Consider the following 17,580-nt stretch of genomic DNA (forward strand, 5'->3'; position numbering starts at 1 on the left):
CTCACTCCTGCCAAAGCCCATTGAGTCTCCCAGTGATGCTGTATAGCCGTGAATCATGGGAAAGCACCATCTCAGAATCCAATGGAGATATGTGTAGTTCTTATAAATGGGCTACAAAATTTGACCAATGGGCCTAAAAGATATCAGAGATAAGAAAGAGAGGTAGACCAGTCCTGAAGCACTAGTGAGGGAGAAGAGCTGGATAGCCTGAGGGTTGAACTGGTATTCACAAAATAATAAAATTACCCTGAGGCTGTCTCTAGCACCATGAGTGGATTCTTTGCGGAAAAAAATGGATAATAATCCCATAGACTGAAGTATGGAGGGGATGTGAGCTACACTGATGGAAGGAATGCCCACCCTGCAGCGATTATGGTTCCACCGAAATATTCATTCAATAATATGATGTGAGCAAAAATTAGAAAACTTTTTAGTCTGCAGATCCAGCTGCTAATTATAGAAAAGCCATACAAAGCAAGGACTTTATTGAGCACAGTGCTACTGGGAAAACTTGGTGAGAAGCTGTGTTGTGAAATTCTATTCCATTCAACTTGCATTTGTTAAATGTTCATTATGTAACAGTTACTGTGCTGGACTAAGGTACAAAAACCGAAATAAGTCCTTGCCCTCAAGGAATTTACATTCTTTTGGGAGGAAACCACATGTACAGAGAAAATAAAATACAAAATAAATTAAGCAATTTCCATGGAGATGGCACTAGGAATATGCAACAGGATTATAAAGGAAATCAATTATATTTAAATAAAGTTATCAAAACATTTTTAAAAAGTTCAAGAATCCCAGGTGAAGAGCCCCTGTCTTAAATATACCCCTTTCTGATACATGTTGAATAGGGAATTTAAAGTTCTCCAGATCTGGGCATTTCTGTGAGGGGGTAGAAAAGCTTGTTCCTGAGAAGAGTGAAGCAGACACTGCTAGAAGGTATTAAGGTCCATGGGAGAGGTTTGGGGTTTTTTTTAATGTGTGTAATAGACATTGAAATATTAAAATAGCAATATCAAGTGGCTTTTATTGTTTTTCTTGACCAGAGTTGCCAATGGGTAATTTATCCATTTCTGCCTCAAAAAAGGATAGTTTCTCCATACAAGCTGTACAATACATTATTTCCTCCTTTGCTGCCAAGGACAGACATAAAGATCCTAATCAGGATGTTTTGTGGAGGAACTGTCAGAAATAATTCTCTGCTGGGAAAGCCTAGACCTAGACTTTTTTTTTTCAGAGCTAAAATATATGCTATAGGGGACTTGCTTTTGATTCTACATTACAAGGAATTTTTCAGGGCCCTCCATCCTGGCAGCAGTTTCTCTCTTGATTGAGAACATTAACAACATATATTGTTTTCATAAAAAACACAAGTTGAAGGGCTGAGGCAGAAGAAGGTGTGTAAAAGGTGAGTGTTTTATTCCAAAGCCTCAGCTGAGCTGCCCTTGAAAACTAATCATCATTCAGCTAAGGTTACTCCATGAAGCATTTAATTGGTATATTATTTGTGGCCCCAAATGAGAAGACTAGAATTGAAAAAAAAAAAGTCATTTGATTCAAGTGAAAAAAAGCTTAGAAGGTCAGAAAAGGTAACCTTTAACTAGGAAGATTAATTTGCAGGCATATCGCTTGTATAATACTTGACTTTGGAAAAAAGAAAGCAGCATCTCTACTGATGCTAATTCTTTCTATGGGAATTGTGACTGAGGGGAAAGCAGAAGTTTTTCTTTGCTTCACTTAACTAAATTGCACTCCTCTTTCCCCAACAATCTCTTTTTTTGCCATATAAGAATTGATTGAAGGAAATGGGGATATTGAAGTTAGAGAAGAGAAGACTGTGAGAAGCTGGGATAGAATAAACAGTGATAACTGCCTTCAGCTATTTGAAGGGGTGTCATGTGAAGGAGGAAATCAATTTGTTCTGTTTTTCTCTCACAGGGTAGACCTAGAAACAGTGGGGAGAAGTTGCAAGGAAGCCGATTTAAGTGTGGTGTAAGGAACAGCTTTTTAACAAGTAGAGCTGTCCAAGGATAGAATGGCCTGCCTGTGGGAAGGAGTGTTTCTTCAAGCATACATAGGCTGGATGGCCCATAGTTGGGTATATTCCTAGGATCATAGGGATATATATCAAGAAAAATGAGGGAGCTCACAGGCCACCTATCCCAACCCCTACCCCTCCATTTCACAGATGAGGAAACTGAGGCCCAGGGAGACAGTGAGGCTTGCCCAAGGTCTCACAGGAAGTAGATATCAGAGGTAGGATTTAAACCCTTTCAGTGCCAGCACTCTTCCTACTGTATCATGATTCTTTTTCAAGCATGGGTTTGACCAGCTGGTCAGTGACGTCCCTCCCTACTCTGAAATTTTGAGATTCTTTGGTTCACAAAGACCCCTCTTTTATCTTGAATTAAAATATTAGGACTAGAGGTTCTTAACCTTTTGTTTATGTAGGGATGAATTATATCTGGTGAAACCTATGGACCCCTTTTCAGAATTATGTTTATTAATGCATAAAATAAATACATGGGATTACAAAGGAAATCAATTATGTTGAAATACTGTTATCAAATTATTTTTAAGAGTTCACAGACCCCAAGTTGAGAGGCTGTGTTATACACAGAAGATTGTTGTTTCAGTCAATAATATGTGCCTAAACAGGCAGGGGGTGGTGGTTTTTCCATATGCCAAAAATAATATGAATTAAGTTTAGGGAGACTCAGTTGTAATCAGACCTGTAACTAGCAATTCTGGCATCTGGGTCAAACACCATGAAATGCGCCCAATGCAGTGAGCATAAACAATGTCTTCTAGTCAACTCTTAAAAACCAATTTGGGCATGAAGGGGCTTGTTGGGAAGAGAAGGAAATCTTAGATGATAGGACACTACCCTCCATATCCCTGGGATATAGACAGAGGACCTGGGAGACCACAAGAGGTGACCCTTGCTGGAGAATCTGCCACTGGGGAAAGGAGCAGGACAGATCAAGGGAGACGCTCACCTTGAGGTCTTAACCACAGTGGAGAGGAAGTACTTCTCTACATCGGGTCTAGAGCTGTATCACTCCCATACTCAGTGCACTCGAATGGCACCCTCTGGCCTCTACAAACTACTTGTCTGTTTGGTGTTTAAAGGCTTTTACATCCTAGCATCAACCTTCTTTTCTAACTTCATTATACTCCCTTCACGTGGACATACATTGTAAATAGACAGGGAATTGGACCTGTAGTTGAAGAGGAAAAATGGCAGGATGGATCACGTTTAAGAAATTATATAATGCTTTCAACAGTCAAGCTGCTCCATCATACAAAAACACAATTTTAACATCGTTATTTTTGTATTGATGCTGTTGGGCTGTGAAACATAGAGCATTACAAACCCCACAGAATAAAAATTGCAAGTGATTCCCAAAAAACAGTGGAGAGAGAGAGAGAGAAAAAGAGAAAGATGGGCACAGTGGAGTAGCATATTTCTACAGTGACTTGAGCACCAGAAGTTTTGTTAAAGATATTAGAGAAATGTAGGATTGGAAAAGGGAAGTCTTCTTGGAAAAGATGTATGATTGGAAAAGAGTTGGTAGACTAAAAAGGAGGAATAACAGATGGACAGCCTAAGCATTGCACCAGTATCTATATAATGTCCAGATACAAAGAAGAACAACTCTAGCACATTAGATGGACCAGTTATGGAGGGTCAATGGGAAGTTGTGGATTAAAATCACAGAGGATTAGAAAGCATTGTGATGATGTATACCAGGGCCTCCAGCCGAGTCCTGCAGTGCGATTTATGCTTATTCGGCTGCCTACAAGCACAAAATTTACATAAATGCTTTAGTAAATGAAGCTGAGCTACTGCAGAGCTCTCACTAAAATGGCAAATCAAAATATATTGTCTGTTGTTTCAATAAAAGCCTAAGGTTGGACAGCCTTGATCTGTACTATATAGTTTTTCCCTTAAAGTACTGAAATTGTGTCTATCAAGTATATCCCAATGTATACTTTTCTAATTGTAAGTGTTTTATAGTATTTCATTTGGTAATCAATTACACATAAGATGGAGGAGCGACTGGATAACTTGGAGCAGCTGGTAGAAATTGAATTTTAAAAATATTGACAAAGTGCCCACTATATAGCAAGGCCCTGTACCAAGACAAAAATGAAATAGTCTTTGCCTTCTAGGAACTAACATTCTAGGGGGCAGGGAAGATTCAACATGTACACAGACAAGTCAATACAAAGTAACAGAAGTAATATAAAGAAGCTGTGACAAAGATAATTACAAAACTGTGACATTAAAGAAACTCCAGTCTAGCACTATGGTATAAAATGGGACAGGGATAGAAAAGTTTTGATTTTAACAAAAATTTAGAGGAAATCATTATCTAGTAGGGAGTGAGCAGATAAAGAGACTTAAAAATAAAATGACTTCAACCGAAATGAGGTGAACAGAATCATCCATGGTAAATGAGATTGTATCACACGTATGGAGTGCTGAGAATTTTTAGCAACAAATTGAGGCAAACTAATAGTGACAACAGCAAAAGAATGCCTCATTTTTCCTTTCTGCTGTGCCCAAGATCATCTTCCTGCAATAAATTGCAAGTTTATCTTTCTTAGACTAATTCAATTCCAGCCCCAGTGAAGGGAAGAATTAATAACCGCTTGGAGTGTTTGAGCTGAGCAAGCAACCAATCTGAATGCTTCAAGAGGAAAAAAAAAATCCAATCACGAACTTTTTCTGCAATTTCAAGGAGTTGTTTTTGTTTTTAGCCAGAATCATCTGAATAGACCTCCCTCTTGGCTACAAAAAAATAAAATGAAGTCTAGCAATTACTAAGATGGATTCCTTTCCTTCTTTTCATTTCAATTTCCATTACAGGTGTTACCACATCTGCAAACTTCCTGGGAGGGTGATGGGAATCCGATTACTCCGGTTCTCTTCCATCATCATCCTTGTGTTACTCCTGGTGGCAGGTGCTTTGACTACCTTGCTTCCTAACATAAAAGATGATAAAATGCCCACTTCCCGCAGAGAAGCAAAACCCCAGAGCCAGTCAGCCCTGGATTCCTTTACTCTCATCATGCAGACATACAACAGAACGGATCTGTTGCTGAGGCTGTTAAATCATTACCAGGCGGTGCCTCATCTGCACAAAGTGATTGTCGTCTGGAACAACGTTGGGGAGAAGGTGCCAGAGGACTTGTGGAATGCCCTCGGGCCTCATCCTGTCCCTGTGATTTTCAAAATACAGACTCTGAACAGAATGAGAAATAGACTCCAGACCTTCCCGGAACTAGAAACCAAAGGTAAGGAGCATCTGTGCTCTCAGTGCTGCTAATAGAGCAATGCCTGGGTTTTCAGCCTTCTCACCTGTTTGAGTTGTCATTAAGGGGTGGTGAATTGACTCATTGGGGAGTGCTTTGTAAAGAATAAGGACTCATTTCCCTGATGGCTAGAAACTTTTCAGGGTTAGGGAAAGAACCACATAATACTATCATAGAGACTGATAGTATGGAGTTTTTACCGTACAAGTATATTATTATTTTCCACAAATACTTAAATCCTGTTTTGCTATGTTTGATGTTTTTTGCCGCTACTGTCAACCCCTCCAGATAGCACTTTGTGTTTTTAGGGACATTTTGTGAGATAAAAGTTCTCTTAAAATTATTTGTGTTACATGTCATTTCCTTAGCTTACTAAATGATCATTTTTGTTCTTGGGCTGTTACAAAAAATCAATTATGGCTCAATTAGCAACTTTTTTCCCTACTGGCAACTCTCCTGAGGAATACAGGTACTAATTGGGCCCCGCCACTGTCGCCAATCTTTTCAGTTAAATGATTGCTCTGGAAGAGAGCATCATGCCTCTTGCCTTTGCCTGCTTGCTAATTTTTGAGTTTCGTTTCCAAGCTGTTGGATTCATACGGTTTCATGTCTTTTCAGCGGTTCTGATGGTGGATGATGACATGCTGATTAGTGCTCATGACCTCGTTTTCGCCTTCTCCGTTTGGCAGGTAATGTTGGTTCTTCAGAAAGATATCTTATGAAGTCTCATTTAATAAAAAGTAGATTATGGTTGGATCACTCAAAACATGAAAAAAACTTGTTTGATAAATAGAACCACTCATCTGAAGTCAAATGGTATTGAACGCTAGTAGGAGCAAACCGGATCAAACTGGATCTCAGACCTATTTTGTTATAAAACGGTATTCATGTGTGCTGTGGAGGAAGAGCTGAAAAATACTGGAGAGGGTTGTGAAGAGGTGGTCGGGTCTAGTGACTTAAAGTCGTAGCATCATAGATTTAAAGTCAGGAAAGTCCTTTAAGGCCATCTAGCCCAGTCCTCTCATTTTACAAGTGAGGACACTGATGTTCAGAGAGGATAAGTGACGTGGCCAAGGTCACAGGAAGAAGATTTGAACCCAAGTCCTCTGACCCCAGATCCAGCACTCTAGTTACATACTATAACTAGCTGCCTTCTGGGGATAGGGTTTCGAAGGAAAGGAGAAGGAAAACATGTGAATAGAGAGCAGTAAAAGCTATTTCCCCCCTCCCTAGACTTTTTTTCTTTCCCTTTAGCAAAAAGGAAAAATCAAGGACTGAAGGAGGTTATTTTTTCTTTAATTTTTGACAACTTCTCTCACACTTGATTTCCTCATTTATTAAAATAATAATGATTGGATTGTCTCAGGTGGTCAATCAGTAAGGATATTATCGTGAGGAAATCACTTTGTAAACTTTTAAAATTCTATAGAAATAGAAAGGATTTTACAAATGCTGTCTCTGTTCTTCCTTTTTCTATACATTTTGGGCAGATCCCATTGCAATAAACGCAGAGACTGGCCAGAGCTTTTAGCCATCATGGAACCTTGTCATATCCAAAATAAATGGGTCCTAGTCTGGGACTATGGAATTTTATTGTTCTCATGCAGTGATTTTGGTAATAGTGCTGTTTGTTGTAGTGAGATTCGACCTCTGTCATAAAGTAAAGAGAATCTGTTGGCATTAAATCAATCAGCCTACAACATTTTTAGCACAGTGGGTGAGACCAAAGTATCAGACCAAGGGCCTACTTTTCCAGTAACTTAGCCTCTTGTTGAGGAGACAAAACTTACATTTTTGAAGTGAGGTAATGAGATGGTATATGCAAGGGGTCAGTAACCCCCAGCATACTTATTTATAGATGAGGAAATTAAGACCTACTATGTACTGAGAGGCTAGATGGTACAGTGGATAATAGAGCACCAACCCTGGAGTCAGGAAGCCCTGAGTTCAAATTTGTTCTCAGATACTAGCTGTATAACCCTGCGCAAATCACTTAACCCCAATTGGCTCCCCCCTCCCCCCAAAAAAGGTATGTAAGAGTCCAGGGGAAGACAGGTTAGGGAATCCCTCCATTTAAATCAGTGGCATCAAACACACTGTCAGGTATGCAACGTCGAATCAGAGCCAACGAGATGTCACAATGGATAAACTCTCAGCCTGGAGTCACAAAGACGGAAGTTCAAATCTAACCCCAAACACTAGTTTTGTTTTCTTCCTTCTTATATATCCGCATCTGTTCGATGAGGGTGGATATCGGAGGATTATGAAGAACTTTCCCAGAGGTAGTAATTGTCACCACTGCCAAAGAACTTTAGCTGAATTTTAAGGGGGATCTCCTAAAATCCCCTTTCCTAAATGGGAACCCCAACAAAAAGTTTTGCTCTATCTTTCACTTTTTATTTCCCTATTGAATAAAAAATAGTCAAATACTTACTGTGATGGAGTCGTACAAGAAAAAGGAGACAAGCAATATGGGCCCTGGCCCCGTGCAGCTTATGCTCCAGTAGAGAAGGGATTGGCAAGTCTGCTGTGCACACCAGGAAGTGTGGCTTAGTGGATAGACAAGTGTGCTAGGCTTGAAATCAGGAGGACCAGGGTCCGAGGCTCTCTTGTGTTTATTTACTGTCTGTGTGACTCCAGGTCAGTCACCTAAGTTTCTGAACCTCATTTTACTCATGTATAAAATGGGGCTAATCATAGTACCCGTAAGTACCTCCCTCACAGAGTTGCTTTGACACTCACATGAGATAATATCGCAAACTTCAAAGCATTATGTATGTCCCAGCTGTTATTACGATAATTGTTATATTTCACAGTATGGTGTTGGCTTCTTTTTTCCTAATTCCCATTTATAACAACTTGGATGTGTGTGTGTGTGTGTGTGTGTGTGTGTGTGTGTACGTACTTGTATGCATACACACACACACACGTTATGTAGAAGGATTGTTGTCCTATCCAATCTCTCATTGAATATGCATTCATAATAGCTGACTTCTACCACTTCCATTACTGTCTTTCTAGTATTTACCCATTCATCTGAAATCAAAACTGACACTGAACCCACAGGCCCTCAGAAGCAGCACAGGGTGTTTAAACACTGGGATTCCTAGTGAAGAGACACCACAGCTTTGACTATAGTAACTCTTCTCATTTTGCTGCTTAAAACATTTTCACCTCATCAAATATTCATTCGTGATAGGTGGCTGCAGTTCTCTGCAGCGATCAGCACTTTTTCACAGCTTCAATTTTTACATCACATCTAATGCAAGGGACTGAAAGCTTACCTCCGATCCACAGCTAGGTCTTGGTGCCGCATCAGCAGTATTTCAGGGCTTGTTTTTACAGAGCACACAAAAGCAAAAGTTCCAAGAAGAGACTGCTCTTTGAAACAGAGGGCACCGTTCCAGTGATCCTGGTGAGCGCCGGAGAGCACCACGTAATACAAGCACTGCGGTTCTAATAGCGCGTACACACTAGGGAATGTCAGGCAATCAAACAGTATCTTAATCTTTATTTATAAATCTACCGAGGCCAGGTTTTGAGTTCATTGGATGAGAGTTTCAGGTTGCCCCCAGATCCCCAGGAAAAGATGCCACCATCCTCATCCTTTCCCCTCAACTTTTCTCTTTCAGTTTCCACTGGGACTGTAGAATCTAGTCTTCAGTGGACTGCTGTAGCCCTGAAGCATTTGTTTTTTTCTTTTCTGACCTTCATACAGTTTCCTCTCTTCATTACTTCACATTTTATTTTTATAGTAGTAAATAGATCTATCACGGTAAGGTTCAAAAATACTTTCCTATAACAAACCTATGAAGTAGTGAATGCAAATATTGTTATCCCCATTTTCCAAATGAGAAAACTGAGACTCAAGGAGGTTATATTACTTACCCACAGCCTCTCAGTAACTGTCATCATTAGGATTCTAACCCATGCCTCTCCTCATGCTAAGTCCTGGAGTCTTTCTTGTTAACCACACTACTTCTTCATGGCAACCGTCATATTTATCTTCGTGTTCTAGAATGCTTTACCAACCTGTCTACTTTCCATAAAGGTTTTTATATTTCCCCATATCCAGAAAAAAGAAACACATAAACCAAGAGGAGTCCAAAAGGAAACATTTAAAAATGTTCCTTGTTTCTTTCATTCAATAAACATTTAACCATGTGCTATGTGCCAGGCAAAGAGCTAAGCACCAGGGATTCAAAAGGAGGCAAATAACGGTCCTTGGCTTCAAGGAGCTTACAGTCTAATGGGAGAGACAACATGCAACATATGTGTGTATGTGTATATATGTATATGTGTGTGTATGTATGTGTGTAGGTGTATGTGTGTATATACATATATATATATACACACACAAAGTAAGCTATTATACAGGATAAATATGAAATAATTAAGAGAGAGAAAGCACTGAAATTAAGAGGGATTAGGAAAAGCTTCTTATAGAAGTTAGGATTTTGGTTGGGACTGAAAGGAATCTGGGGAGGTCAGTAGTCAGAGAGGAGGAGGGAAAGCATTTCAGGAATGAAGGACAGCCAGAGAAAATGCCCAGAGCTAAGAGATAAGAGTCTTCATGGAGCATCCAGGAGGCCAGTGTCACTGAATCAGATTGTTTGTAGGGAGTGAGGTGTAAGAGACTGGAAAAGCAGGAAAGGGCTAGGTTATGAAGGGTTTAAAATGCCAGAGGGTTTTGTGTTTGTTCCTAGAGGCAATAGGGAGCCACTGGAGTTTATTGAGAAGCACAGTTGACATGATCAGACCTGCAGTTTAGGAAAATCACTTCGGTGGCTGAAAGGAGGATGGATTGGAGTGGGGAAAGACTTGAGGCAGGCAGAGCCTTGCTACTGCAGTAGTCCAGGTGGTGGGTGATGAGAAGCTGCACCAGAGCAGTCTCAAGGTCAGAGGAGAGAAGGGGGCAGCATGTTGAGAGATGTTACAAAAGTGAAATCAAGGCCTTGGCCTTCACAACCTGGTCCCCATCTCCATGTCCACCTTTTCTCTTCACACACTCTATAGTCCAGTCTTGTTACTGTTCTTCGTCCATGGCACTCCCTTTTCCATATCCTCCACCCTTTGCATTTGACCTCTCTCATGCCTGAAATACAGTCCCTCCTCACTTCTTAGAATACCTAGTATCTTCGAGTCTCAGTTCAAATGCTGCCTTCTACACAAGGCCTTTGTTTTGGGGCAGTTTGTTTGTTTTGAGGGGAGAAGGGAAGGCAGTTGGGGTTAAGTGACTTGCCCAAGGTCACACAGCTAGTAAGTGTGTCACATGTCTAAGTCCTGATTTGAACTTGGGTCCTCCTGACTCCAGGGCCTGTGCTCTACTCACTGTGCCACCTAGCTACCCCTCACTGCACCACCTAGCCGCCTCAACACGAGACCCTTGTTGATTATCCCCCACTCCAACTGCTACTGCCATACCCACAAAATCACTTTATATCTATTTAGTGCTCATTTCACATATACCTCTATATGTCCAAGTTGTCACCTCCAATAGAATATAGATACCCTGAGGGCAGGAATTATTTCATTTTTGTCTCCGTATCCCCCAGAGCCTAGCATAGTTTCTGGTACATAGTAGACCCTTAATAAATGCTTTTTGATTGATTGATTTCTAAATGTCAAGAATATAGATACCAAAACTGAGACAAAGTCATAAAACCATGCCAAAATTTTGATAATTTTATATTTCTTTCTTACAATCGCAAAGCATTTTTGAAGTTACCGCATCAAGCTTCATTATGTCCTTCCACTATATATCACGTCCATTATACCCATCCATTGTATCCTTCTTAGTAGATGGTAAGCCTCGTTTTATAGATACAGGGTCAGTTTCTTTTTTAGCAAACTCCAAGGGAATGTCTACAGTCTTCTATTGAACCAGACTTTTGTGGTATCACATGGATAATGCTTGCTTTAAGTGGGCCATCTGCAGAGGCTTCCTTATATACAAGAGATTGGTGTTGCAATAGAATCTGACCTGCAGAGTGATCCTAGCAGACAGAAATAAAGCTACTTGTCCAGAGTCAGACAAAAAGTGAGAACAAATGATGTCAGGAATAGAACTAAGGGGACGCGCCAGCTTAATTCCCTCTGGCAAATCACTCTGACTTCAGCATGTCTGTTCTAAATTGTTCCTGCACTAACTGTGTTACTTTCCCCTCCTCCTTCCAGCAATTTCCTGATCAGATTGTAGGATTTGTCCCTAGAAAGCATGTCCCCACTGCTTCAGGTGTTTATAGTTACGGTGGGTTTGAGCTACAGATACCAGGATTTGGAAATGGGGACCAGTACTCCATGGTGCTGATTGGAGCATCATTCTTCAACCGCAAATACCTCGAGCAGTTCCAGAAACAACCAGCGACTGTCCACGCTCTGATAGATGAGACCCAAAATTGTGATGACATCGCCATGAATTTTATGGTCGCCAAACACATCGGGAAGACTTCAGGGGTATTTGTCAAACCTGTGGAAATGGGCAATTTAGAAAAAGAGACGAGCAGTGGTTATTCTGGAATGTGGCACCGGGCAGATCACTTCCTGCAGAGATCTTATTGTATAAATAAGCTTGTGAAGATCTATGACAGCATGCCCTTAAAATATTCCAACATTATGATTTCCCAGTTTGGTTTTCCATACTATGCCAACCACAAAAGCAAAATGTAAAATAAATGAATAAATAATAATCCTCGAACTGCTTGGATATTTGGGTAGCTTCTCAGTATTAAGTTTTTATAGCAACACTATGGACTGTTATCCCCTCTGAAGTCCAAGGTGGGCACTACTCTGGTACAGGATGTGTGGTGCCACTAGTTTGGGAAATCCCTCCTTACTTCAGAAATAAAGATGTTGCTGGTGTTGTTGCCAGGGTAGGCCTCTTGTTAAGGGATTTTTATCCAGGTGCATAACTTCCTTGGTTTGTGACATAACTGTTTACATTTGAGACTGTTTTCCTTCTTTTCTGACTCCTGGCATTTGCCTTAAGGACTATAGCAAGCTGTCTCCAGTGTCTGAAACCCATGAGACATTTCTCTCAGCTTTCTCATTTAAGGCTGCTTGCCTTCATCTCAAGCCTCAAATGCCAGTCGGGTTTATGAAAAAGAAATCCTGTATTGTGGCTGGGAAAGCCACAGAGGAAAACATATTGACCTCAGATTTCATAAAAAGGGAGGAAATCTAAAGGCAGCTGCTGAGTCCTCTGCTGGCCAACCCAACCTCTCTGTCTAGACTTATTCTGCAGGCCAGGATGTGGCTGCAATTACCCCTGCTTTTGTTATCACTGCTGGGTCTCTCATGACCTGGTGGTTGTTTGTAGCTAAAGAATGTCTGGTTGCTAACTTCATTTTTCCAAACATCTACTGCATGGATCACAGAAAATGCAGCCCGTGTTAACTTATATGCAGCTGAAAGTTTCAAGATGTATCAAGATTCAGGTTGTGCATTTTGTCGCTAAATCAGACCTCAAGAATGTATATTCATTCGCTTGTATACTTTGCATCAGGTTTGCATCGTCATTAAAGAAATGCATACAAACCAGTTCTGTTTTAGAAGAATGTTAAAACAGGGATTTAATGAGACAATATATGTAAAGCGCTTTGTAAACTTGGAAGTGCTCTGTAAATGTGAAGTGTTATTATTATTAGGGCCTGGCAGAGGTGCCCTTGTAGAATTCTAATAAACAAGTTCAAACAAACCCTATCTCATTGCACATCAGTTATCTCACGGGTTCTCACCTTAATGCGTCTGTTGCCCTAAGTCCATTGGACTTGAATTCTGAGCGTGTTTAGTGTATCCCTAGTCTCTTGTCTTCTCTCTGTAGGGCAGCGAAAGTCTTCCTTCTGAAGAAAAGTCCAGTTAACATAGTCACAGAAGAAAGAGAACTGAATCATAAATCCAGAGGATATGTATACAGCAAGTTTGCAGCAACTCACTATTGTGTTGTCAAGATTGGTCCCTTTTGGTTCATTCGATGTATTATGGTATTTGTCTTCCACGCTGGTGTCTCGTACTTCACCCTTGTTCATTAGCAGTGGCAAAGGATATGTCAGTGCTGCGAAGCTAACCCTTGTCTGAGACTTTGTTTTAGCTTTGTTTTGCTGGAGTAACATAAATGGATTTTTCTGATTGCCTCCTTGTGAAAAATAATATTAAAATACTCATGGCTGTTGGCCCAACCACACGGATCTCTGCAGCGAAATGTGTGCTCGGTTTTCTTTTTATTGCTGCTCATTGGTGATTTCCAATAGGGCTCTGAACCTTATTTTTTAAGTGTGAAATTAGTTATTTAGTTTGCCAAAACAGACTGTGATTTAGCTTCTTTTTAAAAATATTTTTTTGGCAGGTGGTGGGGGCTAAGAATGAAGGTGGGAAGGATGGAATTCTATTGGCAGATAAATAAATAAAGCTTTTACCATCCCCGTGCAGTGTGCTGAAGTCATGATTTTTAAAATGATGCTTTAACACACTAAGCAAAACCTGAAAACTCAAAAATTGCATCTGTACTTTTTCCCTCTAGATCACCTAATTTATGCCTCAGGATCCTTTCCTTATACCTGGGTACTAGTAAAATATCTCCCCTTCTCTTCTCCCTTCTTTTCTTCTCTCTCTCTCTCTCTCTCTCTCTCTCTCTCTCTCTCTCTCTCTCTCTCTCTCTCTCCCCCCCCCCCTCCCTCTCCCTCTCCCTCTTTCCCCCTTCTCCCTCTCCCCCACCTCTCCCTACCTTCCTTCCTTTTTTCCTTTCTTTTCTTAAGGTTGGGCCTCCCTGTTTTGCTCAGGCTTATAGTAGCAGGGCTACTCACAGGCCCATTACCATTGGGATTAACAGAGCAGCCTTGATGTGCCCTCTTTTCTCACTTGGACCAATTTGCCTGTCCTTAGGCAACCTGGTGGCTCCCTGCTCCTGAGGGGTCACCGTGTTGATGCTCGATTTAGTTTGGACACCTAATCAGCTTTAGCCTTGAAGCCTCAGCCTCCCCAGAAGCAGGTGGTATGTGCTACCCCACCCAGCCTGCTGGTACATTTTCCAAAGACTGTATTTCCTCCCTTACTCAACATCCTTTCAAACACTGTTTTAGCTTCAAATAAGCAGTGACTTCGTATCATCCTTAAAGTGTTAAAATGCAAAATCTGTTTATAAGTTAATAAGTTTAGCCCAACTTGTGCAATTGGGCTAAAATCTCAGTGAAAGTGGTTTTCCTGGGTTCTTGCCATCTCCTTTAAAAACAACAATGAGGAAGGTAGACTGGCTTCAGACTTTATAATAGGTCCCAGTGTCTGATGGCGAAGCCACATCTTTTGCCAAAACTTCTCTCCCACCAGTATAACTTGTGCATGTCATGCGGATGTGAACCCTTCCCACAGTGTAATGCATCATGTGGGACATCCGCATACTTTTTTGGGGCTAGTTCACTCAAACCTGACCTACTATTGGCAGGTTGGTATACCCAAGAAAGAATCACCACTGCAATTACCACTCAGATTCTCTCAGGGTACTGGGGGTAAGCCTGTTCTGATAGGAATATGTTCTTCCTACTTACTACTGTGACTTCTAACTATAGAAAATCAGTCAGTAATAGTGATGACATCATTAACTCCTCAACATAAAACATTTATTTAGTGATAGGGAAAAAACAAAAATAATCATCACAGTTAACCCATAAAGCGAGGTCAATCTCTCCCACCAATGCTCATATCTGTGAGGACAGAGTGGGCACAGATTTACAGAAATCTATCACTGAGGCATATGAGAAAGGACTGTATGTGCTCTCATCCTCGCTTCTGTACTGAGAAAACATTACCCTCTTCTCTCAGATGGACAAAGCAGTGACAGGCTCTTTAACTCCCAATCACCCTTAAAAATGTGCTTAAGAAGTATTAGGCTGTAGTCACTATAAGCAATTCCCTTACCTCAGAGCCCTTCTGTTTGGCTCTTTAGCCAGTGTAGACAAGCTCAGGGAGGTCTTCATTCAACTGGATCCTGGTTTGTCCAACCTGTTTGTGCCAGTAAAGCAAATGGAAATCTTTTCTTCTACCTTCTGTTTCTCTAGCAAACAGAAGAGGACAGCAGAGAGCAACCAGCACTTCTGGAAGGTGATGCTGTGACTTGCAAATGAATTGGATTTAGATGAAGAAGGCTGTGCAAAATAGACTGCACTCGAGGGCTAGAAACAGAATTCAGTTCCTTTCCTGTGAGCTTCAGCCTTTCTCCTGCTAGATAGCGTCTCCTAATAGGACAGCTGAAGCTTTTCTGTCAGCTGACTCTCCTGCTATATCCCTAAGTCCCTCTTGCGGTATTTTTTTTTTTTTTTTGGAGAGGGAAGGCAAGGCAGTTGGGGTTAAGTGACTAGTCCAAGGTCACAGAGCTAGAAAGTGTCAAGTGTTTGCGGCCGGATTTGAACTCAGGTCCTCCTGACTCCAGGGCTGGTGCTGTATTCACTGTACCACCTAGCTGCCCCTTCTTTACTCGGTTTCCTCTAGCTGGTTCTTCCATTCTTCTCCCTCTGGCTTCTTCAACACTGTCAATGATTCCAATCAAAGCTTGCTGGAGCCCGGTGACTTATCTTTCCCTCGTGAGGCAAAACTCATAAAATCCACCTTCCTCTTATGAAATCAAGAGTCCTTATTTAGGCAAGTAGGTAATGTAAGTAGATAAGAGTGCTGGATTTTGAGTCAGGACTGAGTTCAAATCCTGCCTCGGACAGTCACTAGCTGTGTGACCCTGGGCAAGTCTCTCAACTTCTTAGTTGCAGTTTCTTCGTCTGTTAAAAGACTGTAAAATAACTTGAAAAGTTATTGTGAGGAACAAATGAAATGGCATGTAAAGTACTTCACAAATTCTAAGGCACTATATAATAACTTAGCATTTCTATATCACTTGCTTTACTTTATAAATATCTCATTTTATCTTCACAACAAGCCTGAGAGATAGGTGCTATTATTATTATTAAACATCCCATTGTCCCCAGTTATTTGATTTACCATATTGTGAATTTTAAATTCTCAGCCTCTAAATACAGTAACAGGCAAATGAGCTGAGCGACCACAATGCCCTGCAGCCTCAAGTCATTTCTCTACCCTTTTATAGGTCCTATCAGTTCTCTGGCCGTTTATCACAACTGTCTTCATGTCTCCTGCTGCCTTTGTTCCCCGAGAGAAGACGGCGTGGACCCGGTGCAGTGTTACCTCCATCATCCCCTGAACAGGAGCCCGCCTGATCTCTAGCCTCAGCTTTGGATGAGAAGAGGAGTGACTTTCCATCTGATCTGTTGCCTTCTATCTCCTCCTTTTCCTGTCCCCGAGGGGAGGAAAAGACAGGGAGCAGACTTGCATTTCCTGCTGCCTGTCTCCTGCCTAATCTATAGCCTTGGTGGGAGGAGGAGAAATGAAACAAGGCTTCCTATCCGACCATGTACCTTCTATCTTGGGCTGTGCACATCTCCAGCCTTCTCTGGAGAAAGGAGTAGTGCCTTCTACTCACCGATTAACGTACTCAGACCTGTTCATAACTTACACACACCAGTGATTCTGGACTCTTCCGTGTCATAATCCAAAACCCATTCCTCATCCCTCAGCACCCATTTCCTTATTTCCTAACCCCTCATCCCTCCCACTCCAGAGTCCCAACTAAACACTATTTATCCCTTCCACAGTGCTCTCTGGAATGCCTGTTCCATAGGAAACAAATTTGCCTTGATATGAAATCTTTTCCTCTCCCACTCCTTCCATCTCCAAAGACCTGGATTCCCCTGATGACACAGCCTGCCTGTCCACCGTTTCCAATGCTGGCTGCGTTCTCCTCAACTCATAGCCTGAGGTGGGGGAGTTGGAATACCCCTTGATTTCCATTGCCCCTTCCAGTTTCTCCCCCAACATCCATGATACGCTAAACTCTTCTTTAAAGTCCATACAATCCCCATCTTACATCCAATCAAAATCCTGGCAGCTGTTGTCTACACACCTCCAGATTACTCTCCTTCCTTCCTCAATAAGTTCAGTACCTGGTTCACAATTTTTCTCTGCTTCCCTACTCTTTTTTGGGGGGAGGGGTTAAATTTTTTTGTATTATACTTAAATACAAAATAAGAAAATAAAAAGGAACATTGCCATGTACACAGAAGACTGTAAGAGACCATTCAACATAAAACAATAAATTTCCATTTCAAGAAATCTATATAATAAATACTACACATTGTTTTCAAAGCTGCCCAGCTTTTCTTTGCTTCCTCGTTGATTTTCTTTTGTTCTCTGCTGGGC

The 17,580-nt window shown here is 41.2% G+C and overlaps 1 protein-coding gene across 3 annotated transcripts in view; it reads left to right on the top strand.

The window, feature by feature from the left end:
- Positions 1-17,365, top strand: part of EXTL2 (exostosin like glycosyltransferase 2) — a 31,639-nt gene extending 14,274 nt beyond the window's left edge. The window contains exons 3-5 of one of the 3 annotated variants that reach the window (XM_036766181.1): positions 4,880-5,307; positions 5,944-6,014; positions 11,503-13,746. In XM_036766181.1, coding sequence (XP_036622076.1) covers positions 4,880-5,307; positions 5,944-6,014; positions 11,503-11,994 — 991 coding nt within the window. In that variant the 3' untranslated portion in view covers positions 11,995-13,746. Of the gene's footprint in view, positions 1-4,879; positions 5,308-5,943; positions 6,015-11,502; positions 13,747-16,411 lie in introns of those variants that run through there. The other 2 variants (XM_036766182.1, XM_036766183.1) reach the window with 2 other exon arrangements.
- The last annotated feature ends 215 nt before the right edge of the window (positions 17,366-17,580 follow it).

Source organism: Trichosurus vulpecula, chromosome 7 (genome assembly GCF_011100635.1).
Source record: "Trichosurus vulpecula isolate mTriVul1 chromosome 7, mTriVul1.pri, whole genome shotgun sequence".
In the NCBI taxonomy this organism is placed as follows: domain Eukaryota; kingdom Metazoa; phylum Chordata; class Mammalia; order Diprotodontia; family Phalangeridae; genus Trichosurus; species Trichosurus vulpecula.